We start from the raw sequence: 21,892 nt of genomic DNA, 5'->3' as shown, positions 1-21,892 counted from the left end.
CGCAACATATCCAACTATAGTCATAGGTATGCCATATACTTATGACTTTTGGGGATGTTTCTAACACAAATACACTCCTCTTTAACCTAAATGGGGACATTCAATGGGAAACTTTCCTTAGGGAACTGGTTAATACAATGAACTCGGATTATTAAACATCTGCATATATTAAGATATGTGTAATGATTTGGGGGATGGATTGCTTTATCTTAGTCCTCATTCTGATTGGTACTTGTTCCATATTTTCATATCTTTGACATAATGAAGGATTTTACAGCATAACTCTTGAGTGTGGTGATCACTGATAAATTGTTCTCGAACTTCATGTATTGAGTTATACTGAAAAAGGGACATGACACTATTTGTAAAAAACAATACAAAAACATATCTGACTATAGTCATAGGTATGCTGTACAGTATACTTATGACTTTTGGGGATATTTCTAACAAATACACTCCTCTTTAAACTAAATGGGGACATTCAGTGGGAAACTTTCCTTAGGGAACTGGTAAATACAATGAACTCTGATCATTAAACACATGCATAAGTTAAGGTATGTGTAACTACTTTTCGGATTGATTTCTTTATCTTAGTCCTCATTCTGATTGGTATTTGTTCTGTATTTTTAAATCTTAGACATAATGAAGGGGTTGTTCTTTTTTTTAACATAACCCTTGCTTGAGTGTGGGGATCATTGATAAATTGTTTACAGACTTCATGGATAGATTTATACTGCAAAAGGGACATGATACTATTTTTAGAAAAAAAATCCCGCAACATATCCAACTATAGTCATTAGTATGCCATATGCTTATGACTTTTGGGGACGTTTCTAACACAAATACACTCCGCTTTAACCTAAATGGGGACATTCAATGGGAAACTTTCGTTAGGGAACTGGTTAATACAATGAACTCTGATTATTAAACATCTGCATATATTAAGATATGTGTAATGATTTGGGGGATGGATTGCTTTATCTTAGTCCTCCTTCTGATTGGTATTTGTTCCATATTTTCATATCTTTGACATAATGAAGGATTTTACAACATAACTCTTGAGTGTGGTGATCACTGATAAATTGTTCTCGAACTTCATGTATGGAGTTATACTGAAAAAGGGACATGACACTATTTTTAAAAAACAATACAAAAACATGTCCGACTATAGTCATAGGTATGCCATATACTTATGACTTTTGGGGATGTTTCTAACACAAATACACTCCTCTTTAACCTAAATGGGGACATTAAATGGGAAACTTTCCTTAGGGAACTGGTTAATACAATGAACTCTGATTATTAAACATCTGCATATATTAAGATATGTGTAATGATTTGGGGGATGGATTGCTTTATCTTAGTCCTCATTCTGATTGGTATTTGTTCCATATTTTCAAATCTTAGACATAATGAAGGATTTTACAACAATAAACCTTACTTGAGTGAGGAGATCACTGATAAATTGTTTGTTGACTTTATAGGTAGATTTATACAGAAAAAAGGAACATGATAACATCTTTTAAAAAAATCCCAAAGCATATCCAACTATAGTCATTAGAATGCCATATACTTATGACTTTTGGGGACGTTTCTAACACAAATACACTCCGCTTTAACCTAAATGGGGACATTCAATGCGAAACTTTCCTTAGGGAACTGGTAAATACAACGAACTCATTACACATACCTCAACATATGAATATGTTTCATAATGAAACATATGCATATGTTGAGGTATGTGTAATGATTTGGGGGATGGATTACTTTATCTTAATCCTCCTTCTGATTGGTATTTGTTCCATATTTTCATATCTTTGACATAATGAAGGATTTTACAACATAACTCTTGAGTGTGGTGATCATTGATAAATTGTTCTCGAACTTCATGTATGGAGTTATACTGAAAAAGGGACATGACACTATTTTTAAAAAACAATACAAAAACATATCCGACTATAGTCATAGGTATGCCATATACTTATGACTTTTGGGGATGTTTCTAACACAAATACACTCCTCTTTAACCTAAATGGGGACATTCAATGGGAAACTTTCCTTAGGGAACTGGTTAATACAATGAACTCGGATTATTAAACATCTGCATATATTAAGATATGTGTAATGATTTGGGGGATGGATTGCTTTATCTTAGTCCTCATTCTGATTGGTATTTGTTCCATATTTTCATATCTTTGACATAATGAAGGATTTTACAACATAACTCTTGAGTGTGGTGATCACTGATAAATTGTTCTCGAACTTCATGTATTGAGTTATACTGAAAAAGGGACATGACACTATTTGTAAAAAACAATACAAAAACATATCTGACTATAGTCATAGGTATGCCGTACAGTATACTTATGACTTTTGGGGATATTTCTAACAAATACACTCCTCTTTAACCTAAATGGGGACATTCAGTGGGAAACTTTCCTTAGGGAACTGGTAAATACAATGAACTCTGATCATTAAACACATGCATATGTTAAGGTATGTGTAACTACTTTTCGGATTGATTTCTTTCTCTGAGTCCTCATTCTGATTGGTATTTGTTCTGTATTTTTAAATCTTAGACATAATGAAGGGGTTATTCTTTTTTTTAACATAACCCTGGCTTGAGTGTGGGGATCATTGATAAATTGTTTACAGACTTCATGGATAGATTTATACTGAAAAAGGGACATGATACTATTTTTAGAAAAAAAATCCCGCAACATATCCAACTATAGTCATTAGTATGCCATATGCTTATGACTTTTGGGGACGTTTCTAACACAAATACACTCCGCTTTAACCTAAATGGGGACATTCAATGGGAAACTTTCCTTAGGGAACTGGTTAATACAATGAACTCTGATTATTAAACATCTGCATATATTAAGATATGTGCAATGATTTGGGGGATGGATTGCTTTATCTTAGTCCTCATTCTGATTGGTATTTGTTCCATATTTTCAAATCTTAGACATAATGAAGGATTTTACAACAATAACCCTTACTTGAGTGAGGAGATCACTGCTAAATTGTTTGTTGACTTTATAGGTAGATTTATACAGAAAAAAGGAACATGATAACATCTTTTAAAAAATCCCAAAGCATATCCAACTATAGTCATCAGAATGCCATATACTTATGACTTTTGGGGACGTTTCTAACACAAATACACTCCGCTTTAACCTAAATGGGGACATTCAATGAGAAACTTTCCTTAGGGAACTGGTAAATACAACGAACTCATTACACATACCTCAACATATGCATATGTTTCATAATGAAACATATGCATATGTTGAGGTATGTGTAATGATTTGGGGGATGGATTACTTTATCTTAATCCTCCTTCTGATTGGTATTTGTTCCATATTTTCATATCTTTGACATAATGAAGGATTTTACAACATAACTCTTGAGTGTGGTGATCACTGATAAATTGTTCTCGAACTTCATGTATGGAGTTATACTGAAAAAGGGACATGACACTATTTTTAAAAAACAATACAAAAACATATCCGACTATAGTCATAGGTATGCCATATACTTATGACTTTTGGGGATGTTTCTAACACAAATACACTCCTCTTTAACCTAAATGGGGACATTCAATGGGAAACTTTCCTTAGGGAACTGGTTAATACAATGAACTCGGATTATTAAACATCTGCATATATTAAGATATGTGTAATGATTTGGGGGATGGATTGCTTTATCTTAGTCCTCATTCTGATTGGTACTTGTTCCATATTTTCATATCTTTGACATAATGAAGGATTTTACAGCATAACTCTTGAGTGTGGTGATCACTGATAAATTGTTCTCGAACTTCATGTATTGAGTTATACTGAAAAAGGGACATGACACTATTTGTAAAAAACAATACAAAAACATATCTGACTATAGTCATAGGTATGCTGTACAGTATACTTATGACTTTTGGGGATATTTCTAACAAATACACTCCTCTTTAAACTAAATGGGGACATTCAGTGGGAAACTTTCCTTAGGGAACTGGTAAATACAATGAACTCTGATCATTAAACACATGCATAAGTTAAGGTATGTGTAACTACTTTTCGGATTGATTTCTTTATCTTAGTCCTCATTCTGATTGGTATTTGTTCTGTATTTTTAAATCTTAGACATAATGAAGGGGTTGTTCTTTTTTTTAACATAACCCTTGCTTGAGTGTGGGGATCATTGATAAATTGTTTACAGACTTCATGGATAGATTTATACTGCAAAAGGGACATGATACTATTTTTAGAAAAAAAATCCCGCAACATATCCAACTATAGTCATTAGTATGCCATATGCTTATGACTTTTGGGGACGTTTCTAACACAAATACACTCCGCTTTAACCTAAATGGGGACATTCAATGGGAAACTTTCGTTAGGGAACTGGTTAATACAATGAACTCTGATTATTAAACATCTGCATATATTAAGATATGTGTAATGATTTGGGGGATGGATTGCTTTATCTTAGTCCTCCTTCTGATTGGTATTTGTTCCATATTTTCATATCTTTGACATAATGAAGGATTTTACAACATAACTCTTGAGTGTGGTGATCACTGATAAATTGTTCTAGAACTTCATGTATGGAGTTATACTGAAAAAGGGACATGACACTATTTTTAAAAAACAATAGAAAAACATGTCCGACTATAGTCATAGGTATGCCATATACTTATGACTTTTGGGGATGTTTCTAACACAAATACACTCCTCTTTAACCTAAATGGGGACATTAAATGGGAAACTTTCCTTAGGGAACTGGTTAATACAATGAACTCTGATTATTAAACATCTGCATATATTAAGATATGTGTAATGATTTGGGGGATGGATTGCTTTATCTTAGTCCTCATTCTGATTGGTATTTGTTCCATATTTTCAAATCTTAGACATAATGAAGGATTTTACAACAATAAACCTTACTTGAGTGAGGAGATCACTGATAAATTGTTTGTTGACTTTATAGGTAGATTTATACAGAAAAAAGGAACATGATAACATCTTTTAAAAAAATCCCAAAGCATATCCAACTATAGTCATTAGAATGCCATATACTTATGACTTTTGGGGACGTTTCTAACACAAATACACTCCGCTTTAACCTAAATGGGGACATTCAATGCGAAACTTTCCTTAGGGAACTGGTAAATACAACGAACTCATTACACATACCTCAACATATGAATATGTTTCATAATGAAACATATGCATATGTTGAGGTATGTGTAATGATTTGGGGGATGGATTACTTTATCTTAATCCTCCTTCTGATTGGTATTTGTTCCATATTTTCATATCTTTGACATAATGAAGGATTTTACAACATAACTCTTGAGTGTGGTGATCATTGATAAATTGTTCTCGAACTTCATGTATGGAGTTATACTGAAAAAGGGACATGACACTATTTTTAAAAAACAATACAAAAACATATCCGACTATAGTCATAGGTATGCCATATACTTATGACTTTTGGGGATGTTTCTAACACAAATACACTCCTCTTTAACCTAAATGGGGACATTCAATGGGAAACTTTCCTTAGGGAACTGGTTAATACAATGAACTCGGATTATTAAACATCTGCATATATTAAGATATGTGTAATGATTTGGGGGATGGATTGCTTTATCTTAGTCCTCATTCTGATTGGTATTTGTTCCATATTTTCATATCTTTGACATAATGAAGGATTTTACAACATAACTCTTGAGTGTGGTGATCACTGATAAATTGTTCTCGAACTTCATGTATTGAGTTATACTGAAAAAGGGACATGACACTATTTGTAAAAAACAATACAAAAACATATCTGACTATAGTCATAGGTATGCCGTACAGTATACTTATGACTTTTGGGGATATTTCTAACAAATACACTCCTCTTTAACCTAAATGGGGACATTCAGTGGGAAACTTTCCTTAGGGAACTGGTAAATACAATGAACTCTGATCATTAAACACATGCATATGTTAAGGTATGTGTAACTACTTTTCGGATTGATTTCTTTCTCTGAGTCCTCATTCTGATTGGTATTTGTTCTGTATTTTTAAATCTTAGACATAATGAAGGGGTTATTCTTTTTTTTAACATAACCCTGGCTTGAGTGTGGGGATCATTGATAAATTGTTTACAGACTTCATGGATAGATTTATACTGAAAAAGGGACATGATACTATTTTTAGAAAAAAAATCCCGCAACATATCCAACTATAGTCATTAGTATGCCATATGCTTATGACTTTTGGGGACGTTTCTAACACAAATACACTCCGCTTTAACCTAAATGGGGACATTCAATGGGAAACTTTCCTTAGGGAACTGGTTAATACAATGAACTCTGATTATTAAACATCTGCATATATTAAGATATGTGCAATGATTTGGGGGATGGATTGCTTTATCTTAGTCCTCATTCTGATTGGTATTTGTTCCATATTTTCAAATCTTAGACATAATGAAGGATTTTACAACAATAACCCTTACTTGAGTGAGGAGATCACTGCTAAATTGTTTGTTGACTTTATAGGTAGATTTATACAGAAAAAAGGAACATGATAACATCTTTTAAAAAATCCCAAAGCATATCCAACTATAGTCATCAGAATGCCATATACTTATGACTTTTGGGGACGTTTCTAACACAAATACACTCCGCTTTAACCTAAATGGGGACATTCAATGAGAAACTTTCCTTAGGGAACTGGTAAATACAACGAACTCATTACACATACCTCAACATATGCATATGTTGAGGTATGTGTAATGATTTGGGGGATGGATTACTTTATCTTAATCCTCCTTCTGATTGGTATTTGTTCCATATTTTCATATCTTTGACATAATGAAGGATTTTACAACATAACTCTTGAGTGTGGTGATCACTGATAAATTGTTCTCGAACTTCATGTATGGAGTTATACTGAAAAAGGGACATGACACTATTTTTAAAAAAACAATACAAAAACATATCCGACTATAGTCATAGGTATGCCATATACTTATGACTTTTGGGGATGTTTCTAACACAAATACACTCCTCTTTAACCTAAATGGGGACATTCAATGGGAAACTTTCCTTAGGGAACTGGTTAATACAATGAACTCGGATTATTAAACATCTGCATATATTAAGATATGTGTAATGATTTGGGGGATGGATTGCTTTATCTTAGTCCTCATTCTGATTGGTATTTGTTCCATATTTTCATATCTCTGACATAATGAAGGATTTTACAACATAACTCTTGAGTGTGGTGATCACTGATAAATTGTTCTCGAACTTCATGTATTGAGTTATACTGAAAAAGGGACATGACACTATTTGTAAAAAACAATACAAAGCATATCCAACTATAGTCATTAGTATGCCATATACTTATGACTTTTGGGGACGTTTCTAACACAAATACACTCCTCTTTAACCTAAATGGGGACATTCAATGAGAAACTTTCCTTAGGGAACTGGTAAATACAATGAACTCTGATTATTAAACACACGCATATATCAAGGTATTTGTTCTGTATTTTTAAATCTTAGACATAATGAAGGGGTTGCTTTTTTTTAACACAACCCTTACTTGAGTGTGGGGATCATTGATAAATTGTTCTCGAACTTCATGCATGGAGTTATACTGAAAAAGGGACATGACACTATTTTTAAAAATACAATAACTGGTAAATAACTGGAACTGGTAAATACAATGAACTCTGATTTTTAAACATATGCATATGTTGAGGTATGTGTAATGATGTGGGGGATGGATTGCTTTATCTTAATCCTCATTCTGATTGGTATTTGTTCCATATTTTCAAATCTTAGACATAATGAAGGATTTTACAACATAGCCCTTACTTGAGTGTGGGAATCATTGATAAATTGTTCTCTGACTTCATGGATAGGTTTATACAGAAAATTCGGACATGATATCAAAAAAAAAATAATACAAAACTATATCCAACTATAGTCACTAGTATGCCATATTCTTATGACTTTTGGGGACGTTTCTAACACAAATACACTCCACTTTAACCTAAATGGGGACATTCAAAATCCTGCAGCTTATTTATGTTTCTTTGTTTCAGAATAATAAATAAATAAATTAAACAAATAGCATAATATTCCTCTTTATAAAGCTTATTTATTTTTTCCGTTTCATTAGCCTCTCTTAATTAACAAGATAATCCTCATTGTTAGCTTGCACATGAAAAACCTAAGGATGCTAATAAACATCCTTTATTATTTTAGAATCATAAAAGCATAAAAAAAATTAAATCCCCTAAAATATTGAAAGTTTGGTTCATTCAAACATCCCTTGATGTTTAATCCAAGACGGCTCTGAATGTGTAACTTATATGTGGCTAGCTTTTTCGGGCTAATTAGCTCAAGTCTTTTTTTTCCCAAATCATCAAGGGCACATCTAGCAAACCAGTATTAGCAGTTATTACTAAATAACTTTCTTACATTCAAACAGAAAATGCTGAAACTTGTCAGCAGAACCCTTAAGATATAGGTATAAAAAACTAAAAAAGTTTTAATCACTTTTCATACCTTTAAAGCTGCTCTACATGCTGCTGCTTGCACACACCTCTATGGCTGCGATCAAGGCCTATGGTGACATAGAGGTCTTACCTCACCTCCCCTATCTTTAGGCTGTCCCTGCTCTGTCCCTCTTCACTCTCACACACACACGAACTCCAGACCTGCATTCATCTCTTTCCTCTGAGCCCCCCCACCCGACAGACATACAAAACTCTAAACATCGCCCTTTGACTTACTGCCCCACCCCCACTTGCACACAAACTCTTTCCCGAAAGCACTCTGATTGTATGACACTAGTGTTCATTGTATTATGTTGTACATAGGACTTTTGTTTTGTTTTTATCTTTAAGGTTTTCACTGTACACTGTAGACCGTGGGAGCATTACAATTTAAAATTCCTGTGTATCATCTGTACATGTGGGTTTTCACAATAAAGCTGACTTTGAACTTGACTTGAGTCAAGCTCTGCACATATCTCTAAGGCCCAGTCAACCATGCTACAGAAGCTAATCTTTCCCACTTGTATCCAGGATATAATTTTTTTTCTGTCATGATCCATATGTAATGACCATTGTCTTACACAGTTTTTGATCAGCTCTTAAAGAAACTTTGGTGAGAATTAAGTTTTATGCCATATGTTTGTGACTTTTTATGCTTTTTAGGCAGTATTTTACATACTGCCTAAAAGGTATTAACATTGAAATTTAAATTTAGCTCAGCTGTTTCACCAAATTTTGGATCCCTGCACCATCCAACAGAAATTCAAGAAACATCTTAAATATTTTGCAATAAAAGTATCAAGAATTTAGAGTAATTTATGTCAAGCTGCAGTTCAGAAAGCAAATATGAACCTAAAGTGCTCCATTATTTCATGCATCTGCTTCACATCATGCCAAATAATTCTTTAAAAAATATTAAAACTATTTATATCATAATTACGTGAAATATGACTCTTTTGTATTTTCTAGTGTCTTCTTTACCCTTTAAAAATATAATCTACTAAATAGTCTACTGATTTCTATTATTTAGTCAAGAGAACAAATGTTTGTTTATATAAAACCATTCATACAGAAGAATGTTGAATAAGATCTTCAAAAAAGATCAGTATATTAAAAGAAATCTTACACTATAATAATATAAGGGTTAGGGAGAGGTAATACACACACAAAAAAATCCAAGATATGTCACTTTTGGGGACAGTGGAAATTCTTGCAATTTCACACACTTCCACTAGGGGCAACGTAGAGTTATACACAGATTGCAAAAATTTTTGGGGGCAATGTCATACACATACACAAAAAATCTAAAAAATGTCACTTTTGGGGACAGGTAAGATTTTTGGATTAAAATATGTTTTAGAGCATGCTGAACGTTGTTAGAGGTAAATCTAATTGGGGACGGTGGTTTTGGTCCCCAAAGGTAGAGGTGTCCCCAATTGACTGGTGTGTGAGCTGACAGAAGTCCCCAATTTTGACACAAGCAAACTCACACACACACACACACACACACGCACACACACACACTCACTCAAACACACAGGCACACACACACACATGCATGGGTCCTGCTGTTACTGGGCTGTTGGAGATGTTTCCACCGCTTTGATGAGTTTCTGGCCGCTGCTCTCAGCCTCCCTGCTGAATGTGTGGCTGCCTCTCCTCCTCCTCCTCCTCTTTGTCTTTTCCCCTTGTCAACACAATCCCCCCATCCATCCGTCCCGAGGCCCGGGCCCCGCGGGGGCCAATCCGCTCCTCGCAGCGTCCTCTGGGTGCTCTCTGGTTCTCCTATGGTCCCACCACACAGTGTCTGGTCACCTTTCATATGTCACAACATAACTTTTACATCAAATCCTGAAACCCAGTTTGTTTCTTTGTCCTTTTGATAATGCAGTCGTCTGTTCTCACATGGCCCTTAATGCTGTGCAGTGCTGCTGGGCAGCTGTGTGAGAATAAAGGTGAGAACGAGTGGACAACAGGACTAAAACACCAGCCGCTGTCCTCAGAAACAGCAGCGGTTAACGAGTGTATGTTCACAACAGTGTTGGATGGATACTCTACGGAGCCTTTGGAATATTTTCAATCATTCCTTCGGTCTGCAGGACTTCGTCTCTCATCCGTCTCCTGGAATCTAAAGTGGATTCGAGGTGTTTAGGAAAAGTTCTGTAAACTGGCCTTAAAACTCCAAACTGCTGCCTGATCTAAACTCGGCTCCTGTTCAAAATCATCTTCTCAGCGGCGTCTCAACATTTTGGCTGCTATTTTGAGTCCGCTCAGTGATGTCCCCTTGTGCTTGTGCCTGTCATTTGTGCTGGATCAGCTCCAGTGAATCATAATGTTGATCCTTAGACTTGATTTTCATTTCTGGGAAGTTGTTTAGGAGTATAAATGGAGAATAGTGTAGGTGGGGAGAGTGATGGCCAAAAATCTTAATGTGCTCTTTCCCACGACACAGTCGAGGTCGCTGTGCAGAAGGAGCTCGCTCACATGCCTCCCAGTCTCACAATATAATTCTGCACTGACCGTGTGTCCCTGCAGAGATCCATGAGTGTCAAAAATACCACAAGCATTCACTTTTCTTGCACTTTCTTACTCTGAGCACCCAAAGCACTTAATGCAACATTCTTGTCTAATACAGGATTATCAGCGGTGCTGGGTCTCATCTTTGTCATGCTGTGAGACAAAGGTCAAAGGTCTGCACTGCATTAAGCCAACTGGAAGCCCAGGAAGCCATACTGTTAAAATAGATGCAGCACGTGGTTTAATACTGTCCTGCTGACATATGCAAGACTTGGAGACTCACATCTTTAGATGACTGACCCTAACTATTCAAACTCATCTACGTTTGCTCTTCAAAGCAGACTCCAACGTGTGGGCCTGACTCCTCTAAAGCACCAGGGATGTGAAGAAGACAGGGTGGAGTGGGTGGAGGCTAGTGTGACGGGACAGCAGCAAGAGTGAATGAAGAATTACAAGATGGCTGTGAGACCCGAGTTGGGTTTGCCTCTAACAGCAATCCTTTATTGTTGTGTTCTTAATCATTGTAATATTAGCCAACAATAACCGGAGTAAATGTAATGGTTTCATTTTTTTCATTTAAGGGAAGAAAACAGTCCCAACCTGGCGGGCCCGACATGAAGAAGTAATAACCCCGCCCATCTGATTACTGTCAGACCTGCTGAATAAAGAAATCAGGTAGATAGAAGCTGAAGCAGACTGTAAGAGTGTGGGAAGGGTCCCACAGCCGTCTGAGGCTTTGAGACTCCACTGAACCACAGTGAAAGCACCGTACATGGATGATGGCCAACCTTCCAGGGCTGTCTTCTCAAATTGCTCCAACAGCACATGAAATCATGCAGGAGGTCCCAGAAGAACAACATCAGAAGAACTGCAGGCCTCAGTTGAGGTCAGTGTTCATGATTTCACAATAAGAAAGAGACTGGAGACAAAGACACACAGGCTCATCTCATACGTGCCAGAAAACATCCCTTCTGTAGTCTTTTTCCATCTGCTGTAAAACGAACACATTGTGTAACAGTTCTGCTTTGCTGCTTCAGGACAACCTGCCATAACTGATGGGACCATGAGCTCTGCTCTCACGAGCAGGTCCACTCTGTGGAAACAAAATGAAGGTTTTCAAATGATCCAGTCAAAGTCTGGACTTCTGACTGAGATGTTTGGCGTCCTTAGAAACCCCCCAATGTGGCTGGAAACAGTTTTGCAAAGTCAAGCGGTCCAGGTTTGGATAGCTTTGTTCAAATGAAATATAAAACCTGCATTTTGTATTTATGCGGGTTATTCTTGTCTAATATCACAATTTGTTTGATGATCTGCAAAGTGAGACAAATATGCCAAAAAAAAGCAAAATACAAAATAAATAATGGCAAAAAGGTTTTATTCACGTGAGCAAATGTCCTGCTCACGTGTATGTGAAGTGCAGAGTTTATAAATCAGTGAAATCAACACGTGAACATTTACACGAGGCGTGTCCTCTCAAAAAGACACAAGTGCAGAAAAGACATTCACACTGTGATACCAGCCTGAAAGATCAGCATCTTTAAGGTTCAAGCTGAGACTTTTTCTCAGTTTCTCACTCGAACATTGACCATCATTGACAGAATGAGCCGAGGCGCCCTGAACATAACGCACGTCAGTGTGAAATCTTTTATATGGAGTCTGAGAGTGAACCGTGAACCGACCGTGCAGATAAATACTGGTTTTGATGGGGGGCCTGTGTTGCCCTGGGCCCTGGAGTTGGTTGATCCACACCTGATCATCATGTTCATATGAATCTGTTTTATATTTTGTCAGTAAAGGCTGGAAAAACCCATATTCACTTTATCCAGATAACAACCCGTTCCCTCTGCTCGGGATTTAACTTTAAGGAAAGTGAAATGTCACCGGGGCGAACTTTGACACCTGCAGCAGCGCCGAGGAGCCGTTTCTGATGAGTTTACATGGAGGAGAGGTGAGGTGTGTGCTGCTGGAGTCTGCTTTCTACCGCCTTTAATCAATGAGAACAGTTTTTGTGGGCCTCTGGAGAGCGAGCAGAGCCGAAGATAAATATTGGCAGCAAAGAAAAATGTGTGGTCCTCCCCAGTCGAGGGGACATAATGATATTCAGAAGGAGACCCCCTGCTGAGACACAAGGCAAACTGTTCCTAAGCAACAAAACACATTTTCCCTCTCCGAGTGCTCAGAACGAGGCTGGCAGCAGGGGAGGTGTGTGTGTGTGTCTGTGTGTGTGTGTGTGTGTGTCGCTCGGCATTTGCTTGTGGGGCATGTGGGGGTTCCCCTGACGACTTAACCCATCAGTTTGATGCATGTGTCATTCTCTCTGTCTCTAAAAAGTGTGTCTTTGTCTGTCTGACTATAAGTCAGCAGTTTGTGTGTGTGTGTGTGTGTGTGTGTGTGTGTGTGTGTGTGTGTGTGTGATCCTCCGTGGATTAAGGGGTGTTAGGGAACAGTGACCAGCATCAGTGCGAGTGGATTCAGTCCACATGCTGCCACACACTCAGGGCTTACTGCAGCTGCATTGCTCTGATGGATGGACATATATCAAGTGAAGCCCCGTGATGAAGAGTCCCGGTGCTGGAGTGTTGTGTTCGTGTCAGTTCATTGAGAAATAAAACCAGACAATCCGACATTGTGCTGCAGTTATCAGTGAGAGGCAAAGACAGCATGTTAAAACGCTGCATGTCATGCATGTCCTCTCTGTGTGTACATGGGTGTCCACATGAACAGGAGTAGATGATGGAGTTCTGCATGAAACAGCCCATGGGCCTGCTTTAACCTCCTACGACCCGAACTCGTCCACAGCAGCATTTTTAATTTCTCTTTGATATTTTGCACATTGGGCCCGATCAATGTAAAAACAAAGAATTACCAGATTTTATTTTTTTACCTGATTTTTGTTTCTAAGAAAATGAGAGCCACAAATGAAGGTATTTGTTTAAAATGTTGATAGTGGCAGCATAATGTCCTCGTGAGTGGGTATCACACATCCATCATGTTCTGATGCTTATCCGGGTGTAGGTCATGGAGGCAGAATAACCACACAGACCCAGCTACCCTCAGGCATTAAACAGGTGCCTACAAGCTGGCCGAGAGATGTAATGTCTGTAGGTCTGCTTTGGTTCAACATGCTGGAAATATCTCACCGCTGAGTTTTAGCACCGCCCTAAACTCAGCGTTACCGACAGAGACCTGCGTAGTCACCAGCTGAAGGCTGGATGGGTCACAGTCTTCATAGCTGCAGGTTTATCAGTCGGGACACTGTGGTTTGCATCCTTTGCACGTTGTCTTCATTTCCCAGAAAGGTTAGGCACTGAACACTGCTGGGTTAGCATCGGGAAAAGATTCGGCTAAAAACACGACATCCTGCATGTTTAAGGACTCGTCTGTGACTGCCAAAGGACATCCTGTGGATAACTGTGATACGTTAGCAACTTAGCATTAGCAAAGCTGGCTTGTTTTAAGCCATGGTAACAAGAATGGCCTCCGCAGTGTGGCTAGGATGAGTCTGAGGCTGCGTCCACACGAATGCGTTTTCGTTTGAAACGTTTTCTCTCCGTTCTGGCCTCCCGTCCACACTGAGACGGCGTTTTGGAAATGCGCTCAAAAACGCACACATTTGAAGACTGTGCGTTTGCGTCGCAGTGTGGACAGTGAAAACGCAGACGTTGTAAAACAATGACGCATTTATGTGATGCAGTCACGTGACCAATTAAACAAAGATAGCGGAGGGCATTGACGGCCCTGTTAAAGAATAACATCAGTCTGTACAAGCTGCAGACAGCTGTTCTTCAAATTCTTTCATTCTCACTCGCTTTTGTGCGACTGGAACGTCAGTGTTTTCAGAAGTTTCAATGTGGACGCACAACTCTGTGAAAACGACTGAAAACACCAGTGTGGACGCCGAGCGTTTCCAAATCTATCCGGGCCAGTGTGGACGTAGCCTCAGTGTGAGGAGCTCCCACCTCCAGAGGGAGTTCAGAGTACAGCTGCTGCACCTCCACATTGAAAGGAGCCATGAGCATCTGCTCATGATACCTACTGGACCTCTCCCTGTGGAGCTTTGCAGGCGGCCTCCTGGGAGTAGACCCTGGGGTAGATCCAGATTCTCACCTGGGCTCGGCTCACCTCAGCATCCCCCAGGAGGACATCTTAGCCTGCTACCACTGACTTTATAAGTGATGGTCCGGGGGAGGGAGGGAGGCATGTATTTACTGTCAGTGAACTGGGCTTCATCGGAAACAGAACAACGTCAATCAGACGGACTTTTGTCTGTTAAGATAAATGTGAGAAAAAGCAGATTCAGTCTATCTGTACTTCACGTGTGATAACAGCTCTGAACACTGGCTCCTCTCAGTGCACAGGAGGAGGAGCTCCTGACGGTGACCTTACACACTCATTTCTAACACAACTTTGCTCTCACCGTCACCGAGTCCTGGAGGGTCGAGCAGGAAAGTGTCAGCTTGCATTTTTGGCTTCTGGTGGTACGTAGATGAAATGAATCTGCTGCAGAGACACTATTTAACTGTGTGTACAAATAACACTGGCAGAGTGATCTAAGAAACACAGGGTTTATCTCAGAGGTTGTCAAAGGAAGAACTGAGTCCTGTAAAGGAAAACGGTGGTTTTAATATGTGCTGCTGTTCAGATGGAAGAGCCGACGCACAAAAAGAGAGCTCATCATTCATGCTGCTTTCATCTGACTGTTCAGCACTGAAGACATCCTGATATTTCAAAGACTAAAAACATAAAGAGACTCATCATTATCACCGTCACGGCCTCCCAACAGTTAATAGGTAATCCAAGGCTGACACCTAGTGGTAAAACACTGCTTGTAAAACAGCCAGGAGATGATGGAGGAGGCGTTTCCTCGGGGAATAACATCGAACCAGTGAGTCTGTCCGGAGCGCTCAAAGGTCATCGGTGACCAGAACGCAGCAGGATGAATTGAGTTACGTTTGAATACTCGGGGATTTTCTAAAAGGGAGACGAAACACACACACAGGACAAAGAGCTCCTGGCTGCTGCCACACAGACTGTGATGGATGGTGGAGAACAAACCACAACAACATCAGCGATACCTCCCCAGCACAGTCCCACGGTACTTAAACAAATACCTTTTAAAAATACGCTTCAGATGTTGGGAGGAGTAGAAACAGCACCTCAGCCTCAGGGCCAATCACAGCAAAGAAGCGTGGTGCTAAAGAAGGCCGAGCACGTGCTGATCCTACACAGTAACACCAGTCCACAAATGCAGCAAAGACTGGGAGCTGTTCTCACCTCCCACCATAGAACCAGTACACCCAGCACCATCAGTGGACAGAGGTCACTGCAGTTTACTGGGAAGCTTTTCTCAGGCCTCGCCTTAGAGGACCCGTACAAGCAAAAATCCAACACATTTTAGTATGACATCACCATCTAGCAGGGACCTGTTTGTTGTGTTGTGGGTTTGAAACTGTGTTTAGTGTTAATGTAACCGGTGTTACAGATGCTACACTCGGGTTATTTCAGCACATCGCGAAGATGGACAGGTGACATCTCAGCTGCTACACCTGTGTGTGTGCCCACATAGTGCATGGTGCTCACTATGACAGAGAACTCTGTGTGTGTGTGTGTGTGTGTGTGTGTGTGTGTGTGTGTGTGTGTGTGTGTACCGGGGGCACACGTGCTGCAGTCCAACAGTGTTGCAGCAGCTTGCATCACAGTGTTTCCCAAATAAACTCCACTAATTTCCCCATGTGGTGATTAAGTACGTACAATGAAATCATTTGGTGTTCTGTCGCAACCAATTATGTACACTTTGGAGTCACGAGTGGCAACATGAGAGACCGACAAATTAGCTGCCATTCGTAACATTTATCCTTCCTGGAAATCTGAAGCTAAATCAAAGCAATTATGACCCGAGCGTGTCTGCTTTACAGTTTACCAAGTTTATTAAGCAAATTAACTTCCTAATTAGCTCCTGGTTTTGTGCACACTTTCATCTGCTTTTTGGGTTGCTTTTAAGTAACGGCCAGCACACGAGAGCCCAAACAAACCGTGTATGAATGCAACAGGGGCAGGAGAATGGGCCACTTACAAATCACACCTAATCAAAATCCCAGCATGGAGTTGGGGACACTTGGCGTGTGACGACTGAAATGCTCTGACGAGTCTCAAAGACTCAAAGGAAATTCTCCTCGGCTAGGAAAGCTGCTCGTGATCGGCTTCAAAAGGGTTGTTCTTCAGCAAGTACTCTGCCTGAAAGACAAAGAGACGTACGCCATCACGATTAACGCCACGTGGAGGAGACGCTAACGACCGGGCAATAATCTGTGGGCAGTGAAATACCAGGAAGTCCACGGGGTCCTGTGGTTGAGCTCGGCAGCATGCAGTCAGACCCTGGCTCAGCGTGGGCACTACCTGTTCCATCAGGTAGCCCCTCATGGGGCGCGACGTGGCCTCCAGCTCCTCCTCCTCCTGCTGCCTCACCTGCTCCAGCTTCTTAGTCTAATACACAGAGACATGTAGAGAATAGTTCAGCTTGTTGCCTCTTCTGGTGTGTATCCGTCATGGCCAGCAGAGTGACACTGACTGTCTGCTTGTTAAAGCAGAGCTCTTCACAGCGCACTCCTCTGCTCATTGTTAGGAAATGTGTTTTATATGTCGTTAACAGCGCCTCGTCTTTCTCCTCCACCTACCCACTCAGCCCAGCGTGCAGCCCTGGCTCTGGCCTCGTCGGCCTCCATCTGCTCCACCTCTGCTCTCTCCTGGGCTTCTCTCCTCAGCCTCTCGCCAGCCTTCCTCCTCTCCTCCTCCTTCACCTCCTGGCTGCTGGGACCGTAGTTTCTGGGCTGGCCCACCATGTCAATGACCTTCTGCATCAGAGGCAGGCAGTCTGCTTCAGCGTTGCTGCTGATCTCTGCAGACGAGGAGCACAGAGACTTTTAGCAACACTAAGAAAGATTTCCCCCTCACAAGTGATGCAGTCTCTCTTCACGGGTTACCAAACTGCAGAGGGATGATGTCATGCTCATAAAAGTAGTTGAGGACCACATCATCCTCCGACTGTTTCTCGTTGTAAGCAGCCAGCCGCCTCGAGAAGTTCTCTGGCTCGCAGTTGTGTTCCTGCACGCGGCTCTCGGGCAGGTTGAGCACTCGATCCAACAGGAAGGCCTCTGTGGCCTCCAGGCACAACACAAACTCTGTGGCCACACAAGACAACTGTTACTGATGGAGCAGGCTGCACATCTGTTACTGTTGTTGTTAAATGAGAAATAAAAGGATCTGAGTCACAGCTCCCTGCAGGTACCGGGTATAATGCTGGTTAAAGAATTCTGGGATGTTGCATCCTCTTCTTTACCTGGAGAAGAGAAGAGTGAGTGAGCAGGTGAGGCCCTGACGTGCAAGAGCCTCGGGGTGTCCGACTCACCGTCAAAGAGCTCTTTGGCTTGTTCACGTGTTTGGGGAAAGTCCTCCAACACATAACCCTGGTTTTTACACGGGTGAGTCATCAGCTCGTCCCTCATCACGTTCAACAGCAGCTCCTCCTCCAGACCTGCGGGATTCATGTTTCTATTCAACTGATGCCTCGAGGCGCGACAATAGCAAAGATCAGACAATAATACCAATCTGTGCAAATAGTCCATGTGATCATGTGACAAAACCATCCAATCCGAACACTGTTCACAGCAGCAGATCATTTCCCATAATACAGATAAATCTGTAATTACCCGATTTATCCTGCAGCATGTGCAAAAACCTGCCGAACTCACATCATGCTCACTTTGTGAGAGCTAACCATAAACTCCCAGCATGTCCCTGCAGCTGCACACACACACATGCAGACACCTCACACACAGGTGGAGGACACACACCAAGTCTCTGACCGAGGCACAAACACAGCACCCAGCAAAGTGCAGAGCACTCAAAGCCAATATAAAGGCTGAACTCTGTCACCGTACAGAGAAATGTTCACGTTTGATCTGCATATAATACAAGCTGCTTCAAACAGTTGCTGTCTGAGGTGCAGAAAAGTGAGCTACAGTCCTGAAGAAGCTTTTTCCCAGTCAAGTTTAAAAAAGTTAACAAACTGAATTAAATCTGACTATTCCAGAGTCTGCATAGAGCACCAAAGAAACATGGAAACAGACCAAATGTCCCTCATGAATGTAGAAAACAAACACAGTCGTGTATGCAGATCTGACAGGATTGATTAGCAGCTGAAACACAACATCAGTGTTTTACAGCCACCCGGTGTCCATAACATGCTGGGCTCTGCTGAACAAACGTGAAGTGATGAAGAGACGTGGTTTTGGGTCTGATCAGATGGCTTTTACATAAAGAACATAGCTCTGGTTTGCTGTCTGATCCCTCTGAGGAGGCGCAGTCACCTGCTGTATCGTACCTGGGCTGGCTGCAGAGCCATTAGCACGTCAGGTCAAAGCCAGACAATCACAGGAGCGGCAGTTTTGTACGCTGACACGAGCAAACCCGTCTAAATGTTTACCAGCATCAACTGAATGTGTTACAGTCAGAAAGAATGTCATAAATACTGAAGCAGCTATGATTACATTAGGTTAAATATTAATGCAGAAGTTAGAGTCATGAATTAGTTCTTTTTTCTTTTTTTTTTGTCCCGTTTGGATCTTTAGCATCAGAAATGTTGTCTTAAGGCCAAGAAAGATGCCAAGCGGATTTATTTTACCAAGTGGATCATCATGGCCTTGCCATATTGGTCCATTTGATTGACCTTGATTATAATTATGTATTTATTTTATTTTGCTACAAACGGGACAGACATGACAGGGGGATAGGACAGGGAGAAAGAATGAAAGAAAGAGAGGGAGAGAAAGAAAACCAGAGGGGAGAAGAGACGGTGAGAAGGGGGGAAGAAAGAAAAAAAAAAAAAACACCTGGGTCACCTGTATGGAGAAAAAAAACAGAAGAGAAAGCAAACAACAAAGAGCAACATAATAAAAAAACAGCACCATCACAATAAACTAGCTAGCAGTAGATATCAGTAGATACTAAATAATAAACGATATTGTGCAGCACGCAAGATAGACAGCGCACAATGTGCTTTGAGGCAGCAGCCAAGAAAGCTGTAGTCCGCGTCTGTGAGCACCCGTGTGTACACCTGTGTGCATACCTGTGTGGATCAGCATGCTTGCATTCCAAAGGTTTCTCCATGTAACGATCTGCTAGGGAGTGTGGGGGGGCCACAGCCCCGTCCTCCAGGGCATGAAGCAGGTATGGAGGAGATCCAAGCCCCCGACATCCAGAGGCCCCAGAGTACGAGGACCCGAGGAGGACCACCAAAGGGGGGGAACCGTGCCACCCTCCTGGGAAGAGCTGAGTAGAGCCCCAAAGGAGAGGTCACCCAGCAGCTACGGAGCAGAGGTCAGAGGGGGTTGCAGTGGCGTGCCCGCGGGCTCTGCCGGCAGCCAGCTGTGCCAGAGAGGACCGAGCTTCAGGCCCAGAGGCCAGAGGCCTGAGGGCATCCCACCCCCTGAAGGAGCCCAGCCGGGCCACAGGCGCCCAGCCCCGCCAATCGGCCACCAGGACTGAGCCGGTACATACATGAGCGCCCAGCCCCAGACGACAAGGACCACCAACACACCAACGTCTGAGGGCATCAGCCACCGGCAGGGAGTGTGGTGAGGGGAGATAGGCCTCCGTACTTTAGAGGGCCTGAGATGTACCCAGAGAGGTGGAGTCTAAGACCCAACCTGACATATAGACACAGACGAACAGGCACGCACGCGGACACAAACGTGCATTCCCACCCCATATACACCACCAAATACTCGGCACTCACCCAACGTGTAGACAGACACATGAATTAGTTCTATACAGAAAACATGAAGACATAACCCAGAACTCTGGAAGGAGGAGATGTCAGGTCTGCTGCTTCAGACTGAAGTTAGGACGATTATCATCTAAGGAGCTCGGAAAGAACGGGGACCAGACCAGTTCTGACACCAGGTGATGGAGTCGCAGGTGTGGGGTGTGTGAAACAGGGCGTGGGTCACATGCAGTACTGCTGCTTGGATTTACTGCGATAGTACAAGTAGCAGGGTCTTGTCTCACTGCATGACTGATGTCGCAGTGAAACAGCATGTTGTTGCTGCTTGTTTGTATTTTGCTTCTTCAGATATTTTTAAAATCTTATGAAACTGTATATGAGCTTCCTCCGTAGCTTACGTGAGTGCGACTGCCTCACAAACACCAAACATATACTTAAAAACAAACAAACACATTTCTGGTTCTTAATAATTAAAACTAGAAATTACCCTCTCGACAGATAAACACACTGCCCTCAGTCACGACTCGAGTGCCAACACCTCCAGACCTCGTTATCTGAAGCCGTACCTGGGTTCTGTTCCAGGCGTTCCTTCATCATGCTCAGCTGCTCCTGGGCCTCTTGTGTGGACTGCCCTTCACCGGGATCAGGATTCCTGACAGCATGTTCCTGAAGGGAAAGCAGATTACAATGCTACAGCTGTACTCAGTTCTGATTGATTTGGAGGAGAAAGTAAAGAGCTCACCAGCCGGGCGATGGTGTCAGAGACGGTGCCTTTCACTGTGACGTGATGGAGTCGGTAATATTCGCAGATCTTTTTGGACACTGTGGTTTTACCTACTGCAGGAGGGCCCAGTACACAGAGACGGACGGGCTGCAAACACACAGATTAGCCAGTAAAGCCTGACAGTGTGTACACTGTATATAGTCTCATGTGTGTGCGACTGCATACCAGCAACCCGCGGCTCTGCCGGTACTCCTGCACCACCACCTCGATATTTTCCACCAGACCGAACTGGCACACCCAGTTAA

The 21,892-nt window shown here is 41.2% G+C and overlaps 1 protein-coding gene across 4 annotated transcripts in view; it reads right to left on the bottom strand.

Annotated features, from left to right (window-relative positions):
* Positions 1 to 12,497: 12,497 nt before the first annotated feature.
* ak7b (adenylate kinase 7b) overlaps positions 12,498 to 21,892 on the bottom strand; it is a 17,862-nt gene continuing 8,467 nt past the window's right edge. For 2 of the 4 annotated variants that reach the window (XM_085391545.1, XM_085391543.1), the window contains 8 exons: positions 21,813 to 21,892; positions 21,606 to 21,734; positions 21,430 to 21,529; positions 18,368 to 18,613; positions 18,063 to 18,260; positions 17,757 to 17,977; positions 17,407 to 17,565; positions 12,498 to 17,316 (listed from right to left, as the gene is read on the bottom strand). The exon at positions 21,813 to 21,892 is cut by the window's right edge and continues 70 nt beyond it. In XM_085391545.1, coding sequence (XP_085247671.1) covers positions 17,260 to 17,316; positions 17,407 to 17,565; positions 17,757 to 17,977; positions 18,063 to 18,260; positions 18,368 to 18,613; positions 21,430 to 21,529; positions 21,606 to 21,734; positions 21,813 to 21,892 — 1,190 coding nt within the window. In that variant the 3' untranslated portion in view covers positions 12,498 to 17,259. The remainder of the gene's footprint in view (positions 17,317 to 17,406; positions 17,566 to 17,756; positions 17,978 to 18,062; positions 18,261 to 18,367; positions 18,614 to 21,429; positions 21,530 to 21,605; positions 21,735 to 21,812) is intronic. The other 2 variants (XM_085391544.1, XM_085391546.1) reach the window with 2 other exon arrangements.

Source organism: Rhamphochromis longiceps, linkage group LG19 (genome assembly GCF_057381845.1).
Source record: "Rhamphochromis longiceps isolate RC_006_pf linkage group LG19, R_longiceps_female_GT1.1, whole genome shotgun sequence".
In the NCBI taxonomy this organism is placed as follows: Eukaryota; Metazoa; Chordata; class Actinopteri; order Cichliformes; family Cichlidae; genus Rhamphochromis; species Rhamphochromis longiceps.
The sequence above is the reverse complement of the archived record's forward strand: the minus strand, read 5'-3'. Positions and strand labels throughout refer to the sequence as shown.